This window comes from Camelus bactrianus, chromosome 1, assembly GCF_048773025.1.
Source record: "Camelus bactrianus isolate YW-2024 breed Bactrian camel chromosome 1, ASM4877302v1, whole genome shotgun sequence".
In the NCBI taxonomy this organism is placed as follows: domain Eukaryota; kingdom Metazoa; phylum Chordata; class Mammalia; order Artiodactyla; family Camelidae; genus Camelus; species Camelus bactrianus.
Window position 1 is genome coordinate 96,524,433 of NC_133539.1, and position 24,049 is coordinate 96,548,481.

Below are 24,049 nucleotides of genomic sequence, written 5' to 3' on the forward strand. Positions count from 1 at the left end.
TAAAACATTTTGGATGATAAAAGAGACTAGCCCTGACCAAGTGAAACTGTCTGTTTCTATTCTGATCAAAAGTCTGTTATTCAGAAAAGGTTTTCTGCAAAATGTATTGCTTATTCTAGTCCTTGCTAAAGTCTTAGCATTTTTAACTGACCCAAGCAGAAAAAAAAGCGAGAGGACCTGATCTTAAATGTAAATCTTTTCAGTTGCTTCTAAGGAAAATTTAAAATATAAAAATAACTTAGTATGGACTTAATCACTCTCAATATCACTAATAAAGACATGCTGGTAAATCTGCTGGTGGTAGGAATAAAAATAATTGACACGAGTGATTACTCCATTTACAGTCAGACGCTACAATAAACGTGTTTCCAGAATTATTTCTTTCAATCTTTACTACCCTTAGGCTGGTTATTATTATTATCCTCACTTTACAAATTAGGAGACCAAGGCACAGACATGTTAAACAGCTGTCCAAGATCACGTGACTAATTAATGGCACTCTTGCCACAATATAAATCTTCGGAAATGAACTAAATAAGCAGAGCAATACTGGAAAGTAATCTTGACCCTCCCTCAGGGAACACAATGGCCAAGCTTCTCTGGGCTCTTCTGCCTCCACTCTGAGTGCTAACAGCATCACAGTGCTCCGCTCCCTTGTGCTGTAAAATTTACTTGCACGTAATAATGCATCTTTCACAACACAGCTTCATGGCTGTTGGTTTTAAACATCCACTAGGAAAGGGAGACAGACCTCTGAGAACTATTAAAGGGAAGCAGTTCACCATCCCAAACACTGTAAGTCAGAGCTGGGGTCTTCAGGCGCGGTACCAGGCAGCTTTTCATATTGGTGGTTTTAACAGATACTAAGAAGTTGTTGCAAATCCACAGCATGCACCCCCTAGCCTGTAACTACACACAGGCCAGTGGGACAGACAGAGATGCAGAGAGACAGACCCATAAAGTTAAGGTCGGAGAAAAAGCACCAAACCAGGGGGTCAAGAGTGTGAGGTCTAGCCCTGGTATAAATTAAAACATGGTCACAGCAGTAATGATATTAATAATCGTGAATTTCCAACCACAGTGATAGCAGCAGTAATAATTGAAAATATTTACTGATCAGGTACTGGGTGTCTTGCATACATCATCTCTAATCTCAACAACAAACTTTAAAGGAGATGTTGCTTTTCCCATTTTACACATGAAAAAACTGAGGTTTCACAGGTAAGTAAGATGGCCCAGAGAACAGAGATCGAAAGTAGCTGAACTGGGAGACCTCATTCTTTCCGCTGCTCCCCTCATGGGTGAATCAAGGTCGCTGGAAGCACATCGTGATGAAATGGCACTCTCCCCACTGGCTCAGTACACCCCAGGAAACCTGCCGCCCAGCCCACACCAACAAGCCATGGCCACCCACCGTTTCCGACCTGACTTCTGCCTCTCCAGAGACAAGCCAGACTTGTAACCCAGTTGACAGGCAGAAAATGAAACCACAGGAGTGAAATACCAAAGACTTCATTCCTCCTCTGACACTTGCTAGACCAGGTGCTCCTACAAGGCAGGGATCTGTCTTTTCCATGGTTTTATTTTCAGCATCTAACACAGTGCCTGGCACATAGTAGATTCAGTAGATATTTCTAATCAAAGAATAAAAGCAGTGCAGTGTTACATGAAACCAAAGGTAAAAACAAGGTGTATTAAGGGGGGGTACATTTTGTTCCCCTCCCCCGACACATACACACACACACTTACTTAATATGGGAAAAATAACTGATTTAATCTAACCGTTGACTAAGTGTGGAACACCAGAAGCATTCTCATTCCTAATTTAATGAGTTTGGCCACAACACCATTATTTAGCATCATTATGAAAGATTTAGCCAATGGAAAGAAAATGAAATAAATATTTGAATGGATGTGGCAAGATGACTCCAGTTTGCATAAAATGATTATCCTCCACCTGCCCCGACCAATCCAGAGAACTGGAAAACATCATGACTAGAAGAAAATACACCACTAAAAACTGATGAACAATAAGTATTAAGTAGTCATGGAAGGAAAAAGAAAAAACACCCACAGAATATTTTGTAGAACGCGATCTCATTTACGTCCCCCAGCCTGCTGAAGCTGCTACGTGTTCATGTATGTGTATGCAAATGCCCAGGAAAGCATCCAAAGCACATGGACCAAGAGGCACGGTGGTTCCTGCTGGTACATACGAGTGTTTGTCACACGGTGCGCCCTGTTCTAATGCTTTCACAACAATCCTATGTTGCTGAGCAAACTGAGGCCCCCTAAGGTTAAATAACTTGTTAAATGTCTCAGAGATACTTCAAGAGTTACGTAAGGTAAAACTTGGTCCAAACTGCTAACAGACTCTAAGTCTGTTGTACAAAGTCACAAACAGTCCTTCTAACAGTCAAAATCACCATACAAGATAATAAGCCTAAGACTGTTAACCACACACTCAGAAGATTATTCCAATATTAACAGTATTCATTTTCAAAAAATTTTTATATATTTGAATGTTTCCACATGTACATTTCCAAAAGATACTTGAGATGGCTGGTTTTTGACAAGAGAAAGGGTAGATGTTTCTAGTCTCAAATTCTTAGAATCCATGTGGGTAGCAGTCTTTAGGTCTTGTGACATCCAAGAAACAAAACATAGAGCATACAAGCAAAAAAGACTTCCTTTTTTTTTTTTCTTAAAGCAGCAGTTAAAAATAGTACAGATCTTAAGTTCTAAGAAAGGAGGTAGATAACAAAATTGTTTTAAAACAATTCCTCTGAGTATTAAAATCAACTATCATTAATTTGCACTGTGCCAAAAAAATAATATGCTACCGCTCAGTTAAGTCATCAACATTTAAGTAACACAAATAAAACAGAATTTTGAGACATATGTAACTGCGTAACAGAAGTCATTTATGAGATGAATCAGATCAACAAAGCAAACCCTCCGAAGTCCTTGAAAAGAGCCATGTCTCTCATACGGAAGGTAATTGAAACACTAGACTTGGTTTCCGAGTCTTCACTGTCTGGTTCGAGAAACCTTCCTGCTTGCCTCTCATGCTGAATGGAGGAAACACACAGATGAGAAGGGTACATTTCTGAAGCCAGGTGCTAGGTTCACCTCACCTGACAACCAAAGGTGCCCAGCCAAGAACATAACAGTCAGCATTTACTAGGTGTTTACCACACGCTACCGCACAAAGTGGATTCTATCAGCAAGGCCATCGGATGGACAAAGAGAATGACACCGAGGAAGCTAAGTCACCAGTCTGGGGCCACCTGGCTACTCGACAGCAGAGCCCGGATCCCAGTGATCCAGGTCTGAACTGGCCTCCAAGGTTGTGACCGCCGACAACGGCCAAACTGCTCAACCTGAGGGTTTGAATTTTCTGACATAAATACCGTTTACTATGGTAAAACTGTCAAGCTTCTAAAAATCAGTTAGAGATTATGCCTGCAAATAAATAGGCCAGTATCAGCGTGGAAACTGTTCACGGCAATTATTAAAGGTTTTCCCTTCCTTTTTTTCCAAAATTACATCTGACACCTGTTTGTTCAGCTATATTCACTTGAAATAAAATTATTTTTTAAAGAAGCAGTACAGGGACTAGAATGTGCTTGTGAAGAACGTTGTTCTGGAACCATTTAGGGTCCCAATCCCTCTTCACTCACCAGTGAGCTGACTACTCAGCTAACTTACTCCTTTTCTCTAAGCTTTCGTTTCCTCACCCTGCAAAGTAGGAGATTTTAAATAAAATTTTTAAGGATTTTTTTGTTTTTATTTTTTGTTTTATTGTTTTTTATTTATTTTGGGAGGGGATAATTAGGTTTATTTATTTATTTTAATGGAGGTACTGGGGACTGAACCCAGGACCTCATGTATGCTAAGTGCACACTCGGCCACTGAGCTGTACCCTCCTCCTGCAAAAAATTTTCTAAACCTGTGTCTCACCGGCCAGAGAAAATGTCTTACAACAGAGCCTAGTGCAAAGAAGTACTCAAGAAAAAAGCTGAAAAAGAAAAAGAAAGAAAGAAAAAAACCGAGAGGCCCACCCCAATCTAAATGGATTCATTACTGGCCCTCGTAGGTTGCAGCAAAGTCAAAATGTCTGGACACGCCACTGTCTCCCCCAGCTATGTGACCCTAACTCCCCTTTTACTAACAGATTTAGTTTAAGAAAGGAGAAAAGGGCAGCTGTAAATGACCAGCCACGCCTCCTCTGGGTGTCCCGCAGGAACACGGGGAACTTCCAAGGAGCAGGCAGCCCCGGCCAGGCCACGACCGGCACTTACAGTGACTGTGTAACAGGTCAGCGCAGGAGGCCCTCCGCGGGGCTTTTCCTCGTTTGCTGCATTTTTGCCTCATTTGACCCTCTTATCTTGAGTCCTAGTTTTAGAAAGTAACTTTTTCTTAAACAGCATGGGGGAGAAAAAGCCCTAAGCATTGAAACAAGTGTGACCTCTTTTACAAGATGGTACTGCGGCCACCTCACCCGGGGCGGGCCAGTCCATCCCACTGCTTCCCTGCTGAGGGGAAAGCCTCTGTGAAAACCTAAGAATGTGAAGGCCTGACAGATCCAGGCTGTGCTCTATGGACACAGTGGGCTGTGCAAAGGGGGGAGGGAGGGAGGGAGGGTGTGTGTGTGTGTCTGTGTCTGTGTTTTCACAGCAGTCCGAAGGAATCACATTCCTTCCATCTCTCCAGAGTCTTCACCTGCCTCCCTATGTATGTCCGTCCGTCCGTAAGGGCAGCAGCTAGTGTTTACTGAGTGCCCATTTACAAGCTCAGCACCATAAATACTGAAGTGTTTCATCCATATGGTTTCGTGCCATTTTCACATCATCTGGCTCATCACAAGTAAGTGAACTGTCTGTAATGCCACCACAGATGTGCACTAACCTGCTGACTTGCCAGCTGAGAGCTCTCCTGTCAGCCACACTCCTACCTCCACCTGTATGTACCCTTTTACGCACCTGAACCATGAGTAAAGCCAACACATTGTACAGATCTCATCACTGCCCTAACCCCGGCCCTGGCAAACCAAATCTTATAGAGCAGTTTTCCCTTCCAGTTCATGGTCCCAGCAGCTTTTTTATAAGCCCCTCAAGGACTTGCTGGGTACCCGCATGGCGCAGGAGACTGAGGACATGCTGGTGAGCAGGAGGAACACTGACCCCGACCTGTGGAGCCCTGGGCTTGCGGGAAGACACCCACGGAACAGCCATGGCAGAAAAGAGGTGGAGATTCTGCCTTGGTGGATGGTCTGGTCAGAGTCCCACAGACACCCTGACGCACAGGGGGGCTGGCCCTGGAGGACTGAGTCAGAGCAGGAGGGAGGTCTCTACATTCAAAAAAACCCATGTCAGCCCATCAAATCTGTCAGGGAATGCTTCGTGCATATTCTAGGCATAAAATAAATACAAACAATAGACCTGTCGCTTTTCAGGTTTCTGGTGTGTGGCGGTTCTGATCAAACAGCAGGGAAGGAAGAAATGTCTGTTTTGGCCAGCGTGGTCAGTGCAGCTGGCTTGGCCTTTTCATTACTCAGGAGAAAGTTTGCTTCCTTAGGCACCAGAGAGAGAAGTGAAAAGGCAGCTCTTCCTGTCACCTTTCCCTTCTCTCCTCGTCGCCAGGGTACCCAGAGATGCAGCTGCTTCTCCCCGCACGCCTCACACAGACAAGGAGAGAAGCCAGGCAGAAGGAAGTGGTCCAGGGGATCTGGAAGGTGGAGGGGGCAGCTCCCCACCCAGCTGCTCAGAGGTGAGGTCAGCATAGTGACCCCTGCCTGTGGGTGTCATGTGACAGACGCGGTCAGGGCTGGAATCAAGAGTGACTCCCTCATGGGGATGTCCGGCTTCTCTGCCTCCAGCATGCAGCGTAGAAACAGTTCTGAAACAGCAAACCAGGCAGAAGCCAAGACTGGCTGCCCTGCTCGGGAAGGGCTCACCCTGTCCTGGTCCCCTTGGCCCTGCCCTCTCGGCGCCCCGCACACAGCAGCCCACCCCTGGTCCACACCTGCTGCACACCACGGGACATGAGTCTCTGAGCCCCTTCCTAAGCATTACAAATGTTTCTATCTCATACTACACTGCATGGAAAACCAAGTAGCATAAATCTAGAACAAGCAAACATTAAGGGTTTCCAGACATGTATTTTCACCCAAGCCCGACCTCAGAAGCAGTAGTTGGGGCTCTGAGGGGCGGCGGGGAGGGTAAAGGAATGAGACTTTCCACGGGGAGTTGTGGAAGGCTGCTGTGGCCCTGGCACACCTGACGTGGGGCACACCAGCTCCTACTCTCACTCTGTGACCGCAGCCCCCTCTGGGGCAGGACCAAGGCTTTGAATGCCTTCATCCTACGCATTACTGTTTTCAGCAGGCTCTCACCCAGTACCAAGACTGGCTACACACACCAGTCTGAACCTCAGGCCCCTTGTCTCATCTGGAGAGGTGCCCCCTCCCACTCCCCCCAAGAGGGCGGAGAAAACCGGATTTCCCCTTAGCAGTTCCAGAGAAAAGGGAATCGAGGAGAGGAAAGTTCAAGTTTCCTAAACAGATGTGGGGAAGTAAGCTGTGTAGTCCAGGGCCCAGACCCACCTAAACACAGCTTTTGCAAGAGCAAACCTCAACCTTACTGCAACCACAGAGGCTAGTCAGTCTGTCAACTTATCTATCATGTTGTCTGGGTCCTAACACAAGCTATGAAACCATAAAGGGGGAAGTGTGTTTTCAAGAAGGGAGCTGTGTTTCTGAATCCTAATCATGTCACTTCATAGAACTCCTTCTTATCTGAGAATTATAGCTTCAACATACTGGTTCTTCCAATATAATAGTAATAATTATTGCTATGCTACGATCATTGACAGTAACAATTTTTTAAAACCTGTTTATACAGAGCTTTAGAATTTTCAAGGTGCTCATGTCTCCTTAGAGGCGGGGCAAGGAAGTGTTCTATGCCAATTTAACAGGAAAGAGTCCTAAAGCAGCAACTAACTTGCCCGAAGTCATACAGCTGATCAGGAGTCAAAACAGTTCTGCACTCATACACGAATTCCAGAAATACCAAAAGTGACTCAGTGGTCAAGAAAACAGGGAACCCTGTTGAAGAGTAAACACACAGATGAAACCCTGTCATTCACATACATACATACACACACATATACACAAAGACAGATGCCAAAGCCATACTGAAAAAATTATTTATCGCTAAATATTTCAGAAGTACCTGTCCAGTTACTCTGATAGATTATTAAGAAAAGGTGACCAGTCTGAATTACAGATTTAAAATGCAGTTTTTGTCTTACTCATAAAACAGCGGAGTAACCACAAAGCAACCACTCACTCACATCAAATCTTTCCAGAGTTGAGTCAACATTCAATACAATTACTCTTGAATGGGCAGCACTGATGTTCCTTCCAATGAAGTCTGTTACCAGAGCATCCAGGACTCTCAGCCCTGGGCACACGGCGCCCTCTAGTGGCAGCACCTCCCCCACAGCCTGGGTGAAGTCACTCGTTTACAGGGAGCTTAGAGCCAGGATCTCCAGTTCTCACAAACATTTCCAGTTCTGTTTTTTTTTTTTTCTTCTTCTTCTTAGTAAATACTCTCAATATACATATATTTACTTATAATTTCTATGCCCATACTACCATAACAATTATGTTCATTATAAAACTTAGATAAAATGGAGCTGCTTAAAATGTGGGGTTTTTAAAAAAATATTATCTACATAGAAGTTCTAATAGTTTCTTCTCATTCCCCAATGGCTAATCTCAAGCACCGACTCTGGAGGCAACTGTGCCTTAAAGAGACGCTAAAAGTGTGATTCTATTCAAAAACATCAGACCTAACTTCTGCCCTTGATAAGACACTCATCATTTTCTTTTTGGGGTGCTGGTGAGCAACTTCAGTCTCTGCGGGTGAATGAGGCATATAGTTCTGAAGTTGGCCAGTTCATTCACTAGGAACTTAAACAGGCAGGCCAGCCACAAACCTGAAGGGGCTTCAGGGGACTTGGTAAAACTCTCACCAGTGAACCACGTCGTCTTGAGTCAACACTTAGTGTAAGAAGCTTCACAATCCAAAAAGACACCTTAAATTTTATCTCTACTTTCCTTCCAGATATCTCACTTCTATGTATTAAAAAAAAACCAACTTAATGTTCTTGAGGTCTTTCATCTAAGAAAGTCTTTATTTCAAAGAGAGAGACTTTAAGGTCTCCACCCCGCCAGAACACACACACACATAACATTCTAACCTGTGTAAAGAAGCAGAGAATTAGGCAGACTTATAATCAATGTGCTCTACAGAAATACTGGAGCACCTCTACTGAGACTCGCCACGAGTCAGAAAATACACCCAGCCTGTTCCTCACGCTCAGCATCCTACTTGGCATCAGCAGTCTTGAACCTCATCTTTGAGAAGCAAGGTGCTGACGTACAAATTACTTCAAGAAGAATAACCTGGAACAAGTTCACATCAGGTTCACATAAAGGTAAGGATAAGGAAAGGTTTCAGGTTGCTGTTTTATCTCTTCTGCCCTCATGCATTCCCAAAGGCTAATATGAGAATCAAAGATATTTATAATCAGTTAATTATACAGTGTTCATTCGTACAACACAGGGAAATACAGCCATTATTTGGTAATAACTTTAAATGGAGAATAAGCTATAAATACAGTCAATCACTATGCTGTACACCAGAAACTAATATAATATTATAAATCAATTATCCTTCAATAAGTAAATCAACTAATTACATTAGATAACGTGTTCCTTCAAAATGGATACCATGTGTTAAAATTTACTTCTGCCTTCCTGGTGCCTAGCACAACCTGGATAAACCATACATACTTCCCATTGTAAAAAGAAGAGAAACTTTATATTTCTCTCAAAATAATAGTGAAAAAACATTATTGAAAATTCTGTGCTAGTGGAGCATTTTAATAATGAAATATTGCTAGGAAAGCGTAAGATAAAAACTGTCTGTGATGGTTAATTTCACATGTCAACTTGGCTGGCTACGGTACCCAGTTTTCCAGTCAAACTCCAGTGGAGATGTTGCTGTGAAGGTATTTTTTTCAAATGTGAGTAACATTTAAATCAGTAAACTTTGAATAAAGCAGACAATCCACTATAATGCAGGTGGGCCTCATCCAATCAGCTGAAGGCCTTAAGAGAAAAGACAGGTTCCCACCTTCCCGCCCCTCATCCCCCCCCAACCCACCCCCACCCCCTGAGGAAGAAGGAATTCTGCCTCCAGACTCAAGCTTGTGACATTAACTCTTCCCTGGGTCTCCAGCCTACTGGCCTGCCCTGCACATTTCACACTTGCCAACCTCTACAATCATGTGAGCCAATTCCTCAGAATAAACTTCTCTCTTACTTTTATATAATATAATATATATGTAAACTTTTCCCCTATTGGTTCTGTTTCTCTGGAGACTCCTAATACACCGTCTATAGATTTTTCAAACACCATGACCACAAGTATTCATTCACTGCTCTCTGATTGGGAGAATGTATTTTAATATTTAGCCTAAGTTAAAGCCAAAATAAAGACCAATCACTAGATGAAGGATATTCTCTTAAAACTAAAAGGATGGGGAGTGGTGATAAAAGGGCCAAGAGAAATCTTTCCAACCAATACACTTAGACAGACCAACCCAAAGGACATTTCATTTTAATGGTGGGTTATTTCAGCACAACAGCAGAATGATTTCAGGGTATGGATGCCTTCATAAGGTATTACACTTCATAGAAAAGGCTTTACAGGAATTTACTAAACAAAAAAGAAGAAAATATGCTAAGAAAATAAAAGGTGAAAAGAAGAAAAGAAATGTTAACTACCTCTTGGTTATCTTTGTTTTGGTTTGCCCAGAAAATCTTATGGTAAAGCGTCTCCATTGAGTTGCTGGAATCAGTTCGGTCAAAACAGTGTCGATCCAACACCTCCAACGTGTGCAAAACCCGACTAATGGTCACCCCTAGATGCAGAAATGAAGGAGGTAGTTAAAGAGGCCAAACAAAGCCAGAACAGCATAGTACACAATCATCATCACGTGGGGCAAAAAGGAATTTTAAGCAATTATCATTCTCAGCATAAAAGAATTGCCAATAAAACAAAACGTGACATTCTAGACAGCCAGTATCTAAAGGGCATAGACTGAAGGATGCCCTCAAAATTCACTAGGTGGCTCTGTCCAAAAGCGTCCTTACGCAGTATGTGCACTGATTTACAAGAATCAGAAACGCGGCAGGAAGTCCAACGTTCACAAGCACTCCTCCTTCTGTGGTGGTGTTCTGTACCTGCTGTTGACTCCTGGCACTTGTCAAAAGACCACCGAACTTCCACTGCACGGCCTCTTTGTTTTATCTGCTGTTCTACCTCATAAATCCTTGCCCGAACCTGAAAGATAATCGCTTCTAATTAACTTGCGCCTGGAAAGCCACAGCGGCTGTCTAAATCATGTCAGCCTTTTCCACATGAGCAGGGCATCCTACAGTGAACTACGGTCTTGACTGCATTGTGGGAAATCCAGCTTGTCACCCAAGAAGTGTATTTTAAAATTGACAAGTGCTGACTCAATGCCGGTTTTCAAAAATAAATGCTTGCAAAAAAAAAAAAAAAAACTTTACAAGTGGAATATTTTTAGGACATCATACAGAAAGGTGAAGGTTCTAAAGTATCATCTTTGAGCGTTTCTTCTATGTATGAAAGCAACCGGACACGTTTTATTAATTTAAGAAAATTGCTTGGTAAAACAAAACACAGCCCTTATTCTAAATATGAGCCATGATCCTGTGGTTCAAATTACTTCAGTCTTTGAACCAAATAATCCAGCACTAATAAAAAACATATAATAGTCTAGATATTCAGTAGCTGTTACCTCTATGGCACATTACTACACTAATGTATAGACTACTAAGTTCGGGTATCGTGGTCACGGGTTAGAGCCACCACAGTTATCATGGGGGTGGGCTGGGGGGACCCTGCAAGAACAGCCCGGCACCGGGGTGAGAAGAAAAGGAGTGACATGGTGAACCTGTGAGTTCAGAGAGGCTGCGTACCTCCCCGACCCCGGCCACCTGGGGGCAGGGCTGGGACAACGATCTGAGGCTGCTAAAACCCAGGCTCGGCCTGCACTGCCGGGACACCTCTCAAGAATGAAAACACCCATCAAACCGTAACAGAAAGTCTACCTGCTGGTTGAAGGCCGTGTTCCCACCCGGCATGGGGAGGCAGGAGGGGGCCACCTGCAGCAGATCGAGGGGCGAGCCTGGGTTCGCGCTCTTACTGTCGTTTGTGGAGTAATTCCACACCAAGGCACTTGGGCAACAGAGAGTAACAGTCTGGAAATGGAGCAGAAAATCCAGATGTTTAGAGGAAGGAGAAAAGTATTACGAAAGCTTGAGGATTAAAAAGTGACATCCGGTTTCCTGACTAAATTATTGTTTCCTACCGGTGAGTTTAAAATATGAATGTCTTAATTCATTCTCAACTTTTCCAGTGATAAGATAAAACTAAGATGGAATTATTAACTTGAACAGGAGGAAATACAGCTACTGAGAAATTAAGGAATATTATCATTTATATGCTAAATTCTAGCACAGGAAGCCTAGGAAACTTCCTAAAATGCTGTAATCATCACCTAAAAATTGTCACTTAAAACAGGTTTTTAAATGCAATTTAAACATGAGACAAAATTAGAATATATAATTTCTAGGTTGTAAAAACCTAGAAAGTAAAATTTTTTCCTCTCAAATAATGGTGCGATAAGTAGCCTCTCAAATGCTAGGCAGGTAGTAACCCTGGGCCATCGGGGGGTCAAACTTTCCTATAAAAAGCCAGACAGTAAACGATTCAAGCCTTTCAGGCCACCGAGAGTCCCTGTCACACAGTCTCCTTTTGCGTTTTAATCACTGACTGATGTGTAAAACCTATTCTGAGCTTGTGGGCTGGACCTGACCTACAGGCTGTCACCTGTGTTCCCCGACTTAGGCCCCTGCAGATACTGTCCACTCAACCAGCCTGCACGAAGCACCGTCTGTGACCGTCTTACTCAGGCATCACAACCCCGTGAGGGAGGGAGTGTCATTCCCTGACTGTACCCAACAGAAACACGAGCCACAGAGGAGACACGGAGCCAGCCCAAGGTGATGTCAGCACCTTAACACGGCTCCTCGCCCACCACTCAGCGGATCACCCGTGGCCACCACATTCTCAAATAGTAGTTTCAGCCATCGTCCTACCAGACGTCCCCGGTCCACTGGGCTCTGCCCACAAGTAACTCCTGGGGACTTTCTGCGCTACCCAGAGCAGTTTGGCACCGTGGTTAAGAGTGTGGACTGTGGATCCAGACTGGGTGTGGATTCTAGCTCTGTCACTTACTTGCAGTGTGACCTGTGTCTCCATTTCACTATTCCTGTTACAGGAATAACACTGATTTCCTATCTCATAGGGTGGTTCTGAGAACTGAATGACTCAATACATGCCACAGCTTACAACAGTGCCTGGAGCGCAGTGAATGTCATTAATATGATTATAACCAAATTATGACAATATTATTCTGGTCATCTTTGGGTTTTTTTCTTTTTTTTTAACAGACTATTTTTTTAGAGCAGTTTCAGGCCCACAGCAGAACTGAGTAGAAAACACAGAGTTCCCACATAGCCCTCCCCAGCCACACACACATACTCTCCTACCCTCAGCATCCCTCATCAGTTGGCATATTTGGTCATCATCTTTGTTTCTTTAACAACCCTCTCCCCCATTCTTCTCTCTCCAGTCTGGCCAGCCTTTCCTGGGCATCTCTGTGAACATCCCCTCTACAAACTCTGACCCCGGGTGCCTCTCAGGTTCATAGGTCAGCCTTCACACTGACTCTCTAGGTAATCTCACCCCATCTCAGGGTCTTGACCAGCCAAGCAGCCCTGAGTGACTCAAATCCACACATCTGGCCAGTTGTCAGCCCTCATCTTCAGAATCAGACACAGAACCACTTCTTGAACGTATCCACGTGGAGATCAGATCTCAAGGGATAAAACCATCTAAAATAGCCCAAAGTTGCTCAAGCCAGCCGCCTTCTTGTCTTTGCCTCTCCCTCCCTGACCTCCCCACCCCCAAAGATCTTCTCTCTACTGTGGCCAGAACAATCTAACAAAAACACACAACTGACCATGTCACTTCCTGCACAAAACCACCTTCAGTGACACCCCCTACCCCAATCATAAGGCACACAGCGGTCTTCTATGCCCTGATCGCCAACAGGTCTCATACTTTATATTCCATTAAAACCAACCTGCCCACCAGGTGACTGATCAACCCTCTGGGCCTTTCTCCATGCTGTTCCCCCTGCCAGGAACACTCCTACCACATTTTTTTTTTTAATCCATATTATAAGCACTAGTCAGGACCGCTTTCTCCAGAAAAATCTCCCTGAATTCTAGGTTGGACTAGAAGTTGCACTTCTCAACGTGCTGAGCCCCCTAAGCATTGCTCCGCCAGCCCCTTGTCACAGGATGTGGAAGCAGCTCATCATGAGTGCGTCTGTGCTCCTGACAAGCCAGTAAACTCCACTATGGTGGAGACCCTGTCTCCATGGCCAGCCCTGTCCCAAAGCCCCTTTGTAAAGAGCAGGCCGCACTGAGAGCCAAGAAATGTGACCTGAACACCACCCGTGAGCTCCTCTAGGGCAGGGCTGCACCTCACGCCCGACAGCATCAGCCCATGGCCCACATGCTCTTGGACTTTCAAGCACCCCGCAAGCGATGACGCCTGGCTGGTGAACAGAGCCTCGTGAACTATTTGGATTTTTAAGAAACAGAGAAAGAAGGCAACCAACTCAAGCAGTGGACTGAGGAAGCCACAGCTGCTGCACGGAGAAGCCGTCTCTCTGGAAGGACAGGAACACAGCTGCCTTGTTCTGTGGGCTCCCTGAACGACTTTCAATCACAGAACTACCTAACAGTCCTGATAAAGAACCACCACGGTATCCTTACTTCTAGACAGAAGCAGCAAATCTCCTCTCGCCTTGACCTGACACAGGGTATAAAAACATGAAACCTCCGGCGGGGGTAGTGCATAGCTCTGTGGTGGAGCGCTTGCTTAGCGTGCATGAGGTCCTGGGTTCAATCCCCAGCACTTCCTCCAAGAATAAATAAATAAACCTAATTACCTCCCCCCAACCAAAAAAATAAATAAAATTTTCAAAAAAACCTGAAACTTCCCCACCTGTAAAACCATAATATATAGTTTATGAAGAAACAAAGGCTACAGATCCTTTTGCATGAATAAAAGCCCATTAGGGCAGATGAAACTGACACTTTTTAAGCCTTTCTGGTTAAATGAAAATTGTAATGGCAAACCAATTTACTAGCTTTGTGCAACGTTATAATGGTAGAAGCAAAACACTAGCACATTGTGCTTGGCTTTTCAGGATGGTTTTAACACCTGTTACACTAAATGGACAGTGTGTGGTGAAGTGTAATGTAAACGGCAACTCTTGCAAATTTACAATACTTAAATATGCTCAATTAACATTCTAAAGCATTGGGGGCGGTATAGGCAACTGGTAGAGTGTGTGCCTGGTGTGTATGAGGTCCTGGGTTCAATCCCCAGTAACTCCATTAAAAATAAATAAATAAATCAACAAACCTAATTACCTCCGCCCAACAAAAAAATAAAATTTAATTAAAAAATACATTCTGAAGTACTAAAAGTACAAAGTTGAAAAAACTAAGCAAACATTCAGAACAATACTATGAAATCTCCAGTAACTGTTCTGATTGCTGCCTTTTGCTCTTCAGTGCAGCTTCTCTGCACTGTAATTACTGTACTGCTTTGTATTTCATGTTTTTTCTTTCTAACACCCATGACTTCAGAGTTAAGTACTTGTACACCAGGTATTGCAATCACCTTTCTCTTCTTGTACATTCAATACAACATACAGTTTTGGTGCTTAACAATATTCCTTTTTTTCTTTAATAAAAGATATTTATTGAGTTTTAAAAAAATAAACCATGAAACTTCCATCTATAGATTACTCGGATGAGGAAACCACTAGAGACATGACATGAACGTTGAAGATGCAGCTCCCAGCTCAGCTGTTCCCTACACGGAGTGTTTAACACGGAACGGGAAGGACCAGGGACTCACCTGCAACATACAACTGAGCCCGTAAACCAGGGGGCCGTGCTGCGCACAGGAGAGGAAGTCTGAGAAGGCCAGCTGCACGGGGCTCATGCCGGGGCCCGGGGGGCCGGGGCTGGGGGCCCCGATGCTCGAGCTGTTCGCTCCTACCATCATGTGCGGCGAGTGGGCGGCTAGGAGGGTGGGGCTGTCACTCAGCAGCAGGGCGAGGCGCCGGGCACAGAAGTAGGCCAGACGACGAGACAGGTAGGCCGACTGCACAAACTCATCTGAATACTGAGAAGCACAGGACACCAGACTCAGCCACGTCTTAGGCTCCTCGGTCAGAGAACCACTGCAATACAGACTTTTTTTTTCATTAAAAAAACAAAAACAAAAACAAACTTCAAAGGTACTGTCTAGACCAGTGCCGTCCAATAGAAATATAATGCAAGCCACAGGTGGGATTTTCAATTTTCTAGCAGCCATTAAAAAAAAAAAAAACAGGCAAAATTAAAAGAATGATGTATTTTATGTAGCCCAATATAGCTAAATCAAGAACGCTATCATTTCAACATGCTATCAACACAGAAAGCATTCATGAGATACTATTTGCTCCTTTTTTTCTGGACTAAGTCTGAAGCCTGGCGTGCAGGTTATACTAAGAGCGCATCTCAGTGTGTGCTTGTCACATCTCAAGGGCTCAACAGGCACGTCTGGAAGGAGTGACTGACTGCAGAGGTCGGCACAGGCAGAGGCCACCTCAGGGAGGACACAGGACACCAGCAGCAGAACGGTGTGGTCTCTGGGAGGCACTAGGGTGACAAAGAATTACTTTTCACCAGATCCTCTTTCATGTGGTTTGAATCATCAAAAGCATGAATTACCTTTCCAAGAAATTTTTATTTTTTCAATAAGTTTCATCCAGATAGCCTAAATTTTAACAGATCTTAGACCAATCACGAAAATAGGAAGCTCCCATGCCCAGTGGATCAAAGAATATCAAAAGAATGGAGAAGGTCCTCTATATCCTTAGAAGGAGATGAATTGTTTTGTTTTCACAGAAACCTGTGTGAACAAGGAGACGGTATTTAAAGACCTGTTTGCTCAGCTCAGGGGTGGGGGAAATTACTGTGTGTGAGGACACTTGAAAAGGACATGTGGATGAAAGCTACAAACACGGCCAATACAAATGCCTGCTAGACCTCAGGAGAAGCCCCTCATCACTTCATGTGCTGTAGCATCAGGACATTTTTTCCCTTCCATTTCAACAAGAAATTCTGTCCTCTTCCACCTCTACTTACCTAGTCATTCTTATCAGACTCAGTTCTTGCCCATAAAATCAACTGGCTCACAGTTACGTGTACTGTACCTGCAGCATCAGTGGTAATAAGAGTTTAAGAAGGTCATCGTCCATTGGTCTGATCTTTTCTAAGACGTCCAAGATCCACGTCAAATATTCATGTTTCTCTAGCATTCCTTCCTTAAATGAACAAAGAAAAAGGACGCTAATGATGTTAAAGCAAAACCAACTAAAATTTTAAAAAAAGAGCACTGTTATTTTTACGCTTAAGTGTAATTTTACTATTCTTTGTTGTTGTTGTTGTAGTAAAACATGGCTTCATTAATCAAAGTCCAAGTCTCAAAAAAAGTGAAGAACTAGTGTTATTCTGTACGGCTGGCTTCCAGGGTTTCTTTGGTTTTGGTTTTTGCTTATCTGTTTCAGTCTAAATTGATGATAATTAATTCCCACAAGAAAGAAAATTCAGAATCTTTCATACCACCAGGGCATGCCTAACTAGACTTCATGGTAACAGGAACTCACCCTCACAGGAGGAAACTTGGCCCCTGGTGGTAACTATAAAGAACAAAAAGCAACCATCACACCTTCATCTTGACAAGAGGCTGAAAATCCCATCAGATCCAGTGCCCCCCAGTAGCCTCCTTCTCTCTCCTAAAATGAATTTCAGATACCATAACCTACCTATAAATATAACCTTAAAAATGAATATAATGGTCTAACTGTAACATAAAGAAATGAAAGGAACTGATAATAAAATGATGTATAAATATTCCAACATAGCTACACTAAAAAATAACACACCCACAAACTTCTAAAATGCCCCCCAGGGTTGGTGCAGCCCCTCCTGACATAAGCACTGTTAACATTTTCATCTGCTGCCTTCATATACCCATACATATAAATACACATTCTTTATGACATTCCATGTGCATACATATTTATGTCTTATTATAGCTTTGTATTATGATTCACATGATAGAAGAATTTTCAAGACAGAAATAAAGAGCTATGCTCTCTGGGAAAGACACTCACAATTTTAGTCATTCCAGTAACAACGTTAGTAGTTAACATGAAGTCCCACTTTGTTCCTAGCGACTTGACCTATACTATGCAGCCCCAGTGGTCCACTGCCATGATTATCGATGATTCGTATAAAAATATACTGATAAATTAGTTTCTATGTTTAAAACATTACAGTGACACCACACTGATAGGACAAGATGTCAAAGTATTTACTTATTGCTAGTTTCCAATTTTAAAAACGCTTACTAATGAAAAAGCATACAAAAACAAATATATGTATGTTTATGCATGACTGGGACATCGTGCTGTACACCAGAAACTGCCACATTGTGACTGATGGTACTTCAAAATAAATAAATTAAACTCTTACAGTCAAAAAAGAGTTACAAGACTAGCCACAGGAAAACTGCAATTTAAAATTTTCAGACCAGTAAACTTTAAGAAATAAATAAAATGGAACTTTGCATTAAGGTATAAGAGACTGTGAATGAGAGGTTCCAAAGAAAGAGAATCTTTGTAAGCATAACTTCCCATGACTACATAATGTCCATCCTCAAGATGCTTGTTATGAACCTGCACCTTGATTTCTGCACATGCGTGTCTGCACATGTGTATGCTAGAGGCAGTTTCACATTTCAGTATACGGTGAATTAAAATACAATGAAATTTAAAATTTTAACATTAATATCCCAGTTAGGTTCATCAGTTTAGGACCTGCTTCCTATATAAAAGAGATACTGATTTCAGTGTTCCTAATACACAAAGTAATCCTTCCAAAGATATTAAGCATGCTGAGAGACACTTTTTCGGAGACACAGACTAAATCCTCAGCTCTATAAAAGTCATAAAAGCTCAGAGCAGGACCAAAGCAGTTCTCTGATAGATCGAACTAGAATTCATAAGAACGGTTTTTACCAACTTAAAACTAACAATGCCACTTCCTAAAGAACCAGGCATTTTCCTACTTCGACCCCTAAGAAAAAGTTGCTTACCATCTGGAAATTATAATTAAAGTTCTAAGGAGGCAATTTAGTAACCACACATCCTTTGTACTTCCTTCTTCTTTGATCAAGACAGCAATTTCAGCTCAATACACTTTTCCTTCCTCCTTGTCAGGAGAAAAGATCAAGGCAAATAATGGCACAAGCGCCCTCTTCTGGTCACTATGATGTATATCAGCGTGTCGGGATGAGCGGTCACTCATTCCTCCATGCCCGTACCCCTCCCCTCAAAGGCATTTTTTATTTTTTTATTTTTTAAATTCCATACTGCTTGACAGTTTTCAAAACTTTCTCACATGTGATCAACTGCATTTTAAACTGCAGGTGAACAAAACTAAGACGACCTTTCTTTGGAATAACGAAGCTCTAAAGGAGATCTCAACAAGACAGGATGCACAAAATTATTTTTTAATAAATCTCTAATTTTTGCAAAACAAAAGGTTTAGGAGGATTACATTTAATAGCATAATTACAAAGCAATTAGACATTTAAAAAGCTGACATCATTGAAAGCATTGTGATCAATATGTACAACGGGAAGCTGTCATCTCAGGGCAAAGGTGTTATACCTTTAATATAAGTCAATGTGAGAAATGTCAGGTGGCTTTTTTGAATGTATTCATCCATATAAGAATATATTTTAACCCCTTGCAAAAAGCAAACTATAAGGAATCTCTTCTCCTCTTAAAAGCATGCTAACAGCCTTGCGTTTCGTGGGAGGGTTACCTGGAACATGTGAAATGCCAGCTTTTCGTTATACTCCCACTGCTTCATAGCTTGCTCCACATCTGGCGGCACAGGGACAGGGCCGTCCCCTGTGCTGGAAGCCATGTGGTAAAAGTCGGAAATCTTGGCCAACTGCTCTCGAAGATACCTGGTAGAAATTTGTGTCCACTCTGCATGTAAACAAACAAACAAACAAAAGTCCATTTCCAGACAGGATGATTGTAAGACCTAACTTTCTCTCCCTCTTTCCGGTTACCTTAAGGATGTACTTATAAAATAAAACATCTATTACACAAAAATGGCTTTGGCATACATATGCAAGCATTGTTCAGAAAGGCACTCCTGCCACAAAGCCCTTAAGTAATGACACCTGCCCCACTTGGCCAGCAGGGGTGCTGGCCAGCTCTCCCCTTGTGCCTCTGTGACCCCCTAGCCTAGAAGAGATGGCTACACTCGTAGTGTTATCTGGTGATCCTCTGTGTTAATTAATAGCACAATAAAAATATCAGAGGCACAAGTGGGAAATAGAACAGTAGAGGTGAGCACTCCACAAAAATCACAATTCTACTCCAAAAGAATTCAAAATCCCCCCAAATGTAGCTTTCTTAGGGTCTGTTTTTCAGGCTCCATGTCAGGGTTCAAACATGCCTAATTAAGACTTGTTCTGTTTTTGTCCATCTGTAACAGGACTGGCATTCCCTGCAGGCTGGGCCCAGACAGCATGTCGACTCCACTCCCCTGGGCACCGCCAGGGACAGGAGAACAGCCGCCTCTTGGACAACCGTCTGGACCCTCAATTACTCTACTCTGCTTAGAACTCAATCAGCAAGAGCAGTGAGCAGCAAAGGGCAGGAGACTGAAAAGGAAACTGAAAAGGCAACGTAAAAACAAAATCACTAAAATTATTCAAAGGTATCCGCCACAGGGGCACAAATTAAATCAGTGTGTTGCCTCTGGCAACCATGAGGGATGTGATACCAACTTCAGCCCATTTTGTGGATAAAAATGTAATAATTGCATGTTCACAGTCAAATTTCCCCAAGGATAGCAAGACAGCATTTCAGAAGAAACATGACCACACAATGCGGTTTTCCCATTATTTTGGCGATAGGTTCCCCTCCCTTCTTATTTTTAAAGGAACCTACTTTGAAAAAAGAGTAGAAACTAAATATCGGTTAGAAATGGAGCACCTTGTTTTTATTTTTTAAGTACTGTTAAAATTACTTGACAACAGTACCCAGAGATAACTACTGCTAAGTTTTGGTCTAAACCACTTATTCTAATGCTGTCTTATTTACAATTGAAATTCAAACACATGTGTTTCCAATGCGTTGCTCCAGTAATAAGCCAATGTAACAGATGAACAGATACTAGGTCAACATTCTGTTCCTGGTGTAATCGTTCTTCAGAAAGTATCACCGATAACAGATATCATTGTTAAAATTACTCCAGCCGCACTAAAAACAAAACAATGAATTACCAATGTCATCATTTTCTGGTGCCCCTGATATGGACTAATAGTCTCATGACTGTCACTTGTTCAACAAAACAAATGCCAACCAGCAGATGAGACGAGTTTAGCTGAGCTATAATAAGCGAAAACAAAAATAATGAGGATCCAAATCCTAGCTTTTGTGTGCCAAGCCTTGCTATTAACTCACTCTCTGTACGGTACTATTCTCAGTATCCCCTCAGAGTATTTTAGCCTCAAGAGCTAAAAATAACACACACATTCACACACCCTCTACTTTGTCCAGAGTGTATTTTCTTTTCAAGATTGCCTTTTTTTTTTTTAATACAGAAGAACATTCACTATAGAAAATTTCTAATGCAGATATGAGAAGAAAAAAAACCTCATAATCATTAAATATTTTTATATCTTTTCAGTTTTTGTCTTTATGTGTGCTTGACTGTTTACATAAACATACGCATATCTTTTTAAAAATATGCCGAGTATTTCATCCCACAATCTGAATTCTTTTTAAAACTCAAATGAAATTCAACTGTACACCTCTTAGTAGTGTATTTTAACTTCAACTGTATTTAACTGACATGAAGTTATCATATCAAATCAGACCAAGTCAGAGGTCTGGGACATCAGACAGTCTAGTGTGAACCAGAGGGTTCAGCCCAATGGCAGAGCACGTGCTTAGCATGCACGAGGGCCTGGGTTCAATCTATTACACAAATAAATAACAAACAATCCTAATCCTCCCCCCAAAAAAATTAGGACGCATACAATACTTTCATCAAAAATTAAAAACAGAAAATAACAAATGGCACTAGTAATGCACTCCTTAAAATTATTAGGATTCACGGACCCCTCTCATGCTTCGTTAGGACTGGAGGTTAAAGGAGAGAAGCGAGGGCAGCAGTGCCAGACCGTGGGGGTCCTCAGCCCGGACTGACCGCAAACGCAAGCGCCAGGGAAGCTCTTACACGATGCTACTGTCTCCAGCCCCTCGCCCACTCCACCAGATCCTGGTTTAGTGGGTCTGGAGCGAACCCGGTTCCAGGAGATAAAAAGACAACAGGAACGGACAGAGACCATGGGGTGTGGGGAGGTTCAAAGGGAGAAAGGACACAGGAAGTGAGCAAGGAGGCTGCTCCAAAAGCGGAGCAGCTCTAAGTCGAATCAAGCAACCTGGAGGAGTCAGCCTCATCTCCAGTTTGTTGAGGTCCAGCAGAACTGAGGTCCACAGAGCCAGGTCATCAGACAGCTGGTGAACACGAACATTACTGAGAGTGGAGAGGGGGTCAGTGCTGAAAAGTACAGCCTGTCCCTCGGACAATGTTTTCCCTGTCATCCAAGTATCCCAAGGCCACTATTCTTCTCTGTTAATGCCTCACCCCCAAAACGGAAGGGGTTTCAGAGGTCATGACGTTCACCCCACCGTTTTACAGATCCAGCCACTGCAGGCATAACACAAGGTCACCCAGGTAAACCAGAACCACACAGACAGGTGTGAGATGCCCCACTCCAGGACATGAAAATAAACACTTTGCGGGTGAGGACAGAGACGTGCCAAGTTACATCAAAAGATGATCCCCCAGGGCCTGCAATATCTGCCGTATTAATAAGAGAACTGGGAGCTCAGGAGAGGAGGAACACACCCTGGGGGCAAACACAGAGCACCCCAAATGCAACAACGCTCATGGAGAGGGGGTCCTGGCAAAGTGACAGAGCAGGAAGCAATGCAGGGCCACACTGAGTGCTCCTGGCAGAAAGAACTTTGGGACAGGATGGCCCGGGGTCCAAATCCTGGCACTCAGTGATGAGCAAGGCATCTACCCTCCTAAACCTCAACTTCCTCATCTCAACAAGAGGGATCCATAACACACAGATGTCAGAGCTACTGTAAGGATAAGTTACCTAGCCCAGCGCACGCAGTGCAGAAGTGGATCAGTAAGTGGTCACTACCATCATTAATATTGGCATGAAAAGTTTTTAGAAAGGAAACTAAAGGTTAGACCTTGACTATCCCTGATGTTAGACCCTGCTTCTGTCTCAGCGGAGCTGCAAGGTCTGACATGCTGGTCTGGACAAGTATTTATCGTATCAGTCAATGTCAATTTCATGGTTCCAAAACCTTCGATGGATCTGCAGTCCTTAATGAATTAAGGTCAAACTCCTTAGCTGGGAATTAAAATCAAATACTATCTACCATTACATACGCTGTCAGCTCAAGGTGCTGTCTCTCTGACTCCCATGTCTGCGAGGCTCCACCTCAGCTACTCATCCGTGTTCACATGTGGGAGTTTTTCTGGGCCCAATTCAACTGTCACATCTCACATGTAGCCTCTCCAGGCTCTGGACACCAGCCCACCACGTAACAGGGATGTGTCTCTCTTCTCCAATCGATGTGTTATAACTTCCTCCATCTCTTGCATCCCCATAAAACTATGCCTTACACACTCAAGATCTAAGTACTGACTTGAATCAATGCACTATAAGGTCCTCCCAAAATAAAACTATTAAAATCAAGTTCCTCCTCAATTATTCCGCTTCTCAGATCTTCATACAAACATCTTTGCTTTCTAGTTTAAACTCATCACTGCATACCTAGAAGGTTTCAAACACCATAGTAGGGAAAATGCTAAATTCCCTAATAATTCTGTCTTTATTACAATCAATGCAACTAGAAGCACCTGTTAACTAATGTGCTACAAAGTTCCAAGCAAATATGGAACTTATTCAATCCTTTTTATAAATTTCCAGTAAATATAAGTATAAATATAAATGTTATGCATACAGACACCATATATATGTGTGTGTGTGTGTATATATCTTTTAATTTTGTGAAGGCTTATTTTCCTGGCTAAATTCTTTCCCTGTATCAAAACCACTGGCAACACCCTACATAAAGTAGATGAAACAAAGATTATTTTTTTTAAAAAACTCCAAGTCCACAGACGAAAGTGCACATCTTTGAAGTGACCCACTTGAATCAGCTCTTTAAGTCAAAGATGACAGGCTCCTTGATGGAGAAACCTGTATCTTTCAACATGCTCCCTGAGGCTGCACCACTACAGTAAAATAGTTCTTGCCTCTTCACAGTGGAAACAGGCTGCTTCTCAAAACTGCAGGGTGTGGAGGATTTAAACAGCCTGACTTTGGTGCAGACCGATTAGGGGGCGGAGGGCGGTCAGCATTATGTAAGGCACTGCACACTCCATTTCTGAACTCCCAATAAAATGACTGAAAGACTTTCCCCATGTTTTCTGTTGTCAAAATGCTTTCTTGATCAAAGGGTGCCATCAACAAAGTGAAAAGACAACTCACAAATTGGGAGAAAACATTCGCAAATCATTTATCTGACTTGGATGCAGACTACATAAGGAATGATCACAACTCAG

The 24,049-nt window shown here is 42.8% G+C and overlaps 1 protein-coding gene across 3 annotated transcripts in view; it reads right to left on the bottom strand.

Moving 5' to 3' along the window:
• MED12L (mediator complex subunit 12L) overlaps window positions 1-24,049 on the bottom strand; it is a 625,134-nt gene that overhangs the window by 217,768 nt on the left and 383,317 nt on the right. For all 3 annotated transcript variants that reach the window (XM_074369503.1, XM_074369491.1, XM_074369496.1), the window contains 6 exons: window positions 19,193-19,362; window positions 16,513-16,623; window positions 15,168-15,437; window positions 11,213-11,362; window positions 10,319-10,418; window positions 9,860-9,996 (listed from right to left, as the gene is read on the bottom strand). In XM_074369503.1, the coding sequence (XP_074225604.1) occupies window positions 9,860-9,996; window positions 10,319-10,418; window positions 11,213-11,362; window positions 15,168-15,437; window positions 16,513-16,623; window positions 19,193-19,362 (938 nt within the window). The remainder of the gene's footprint in view (window positions 1-9,859; window positions 9,997-10,318; window positions 10,419-11,212; window positions 11,363-15,167; window positions 15,438-16,512; window positions 16,624-19,192; window positions 19,363-24,049) is intronic.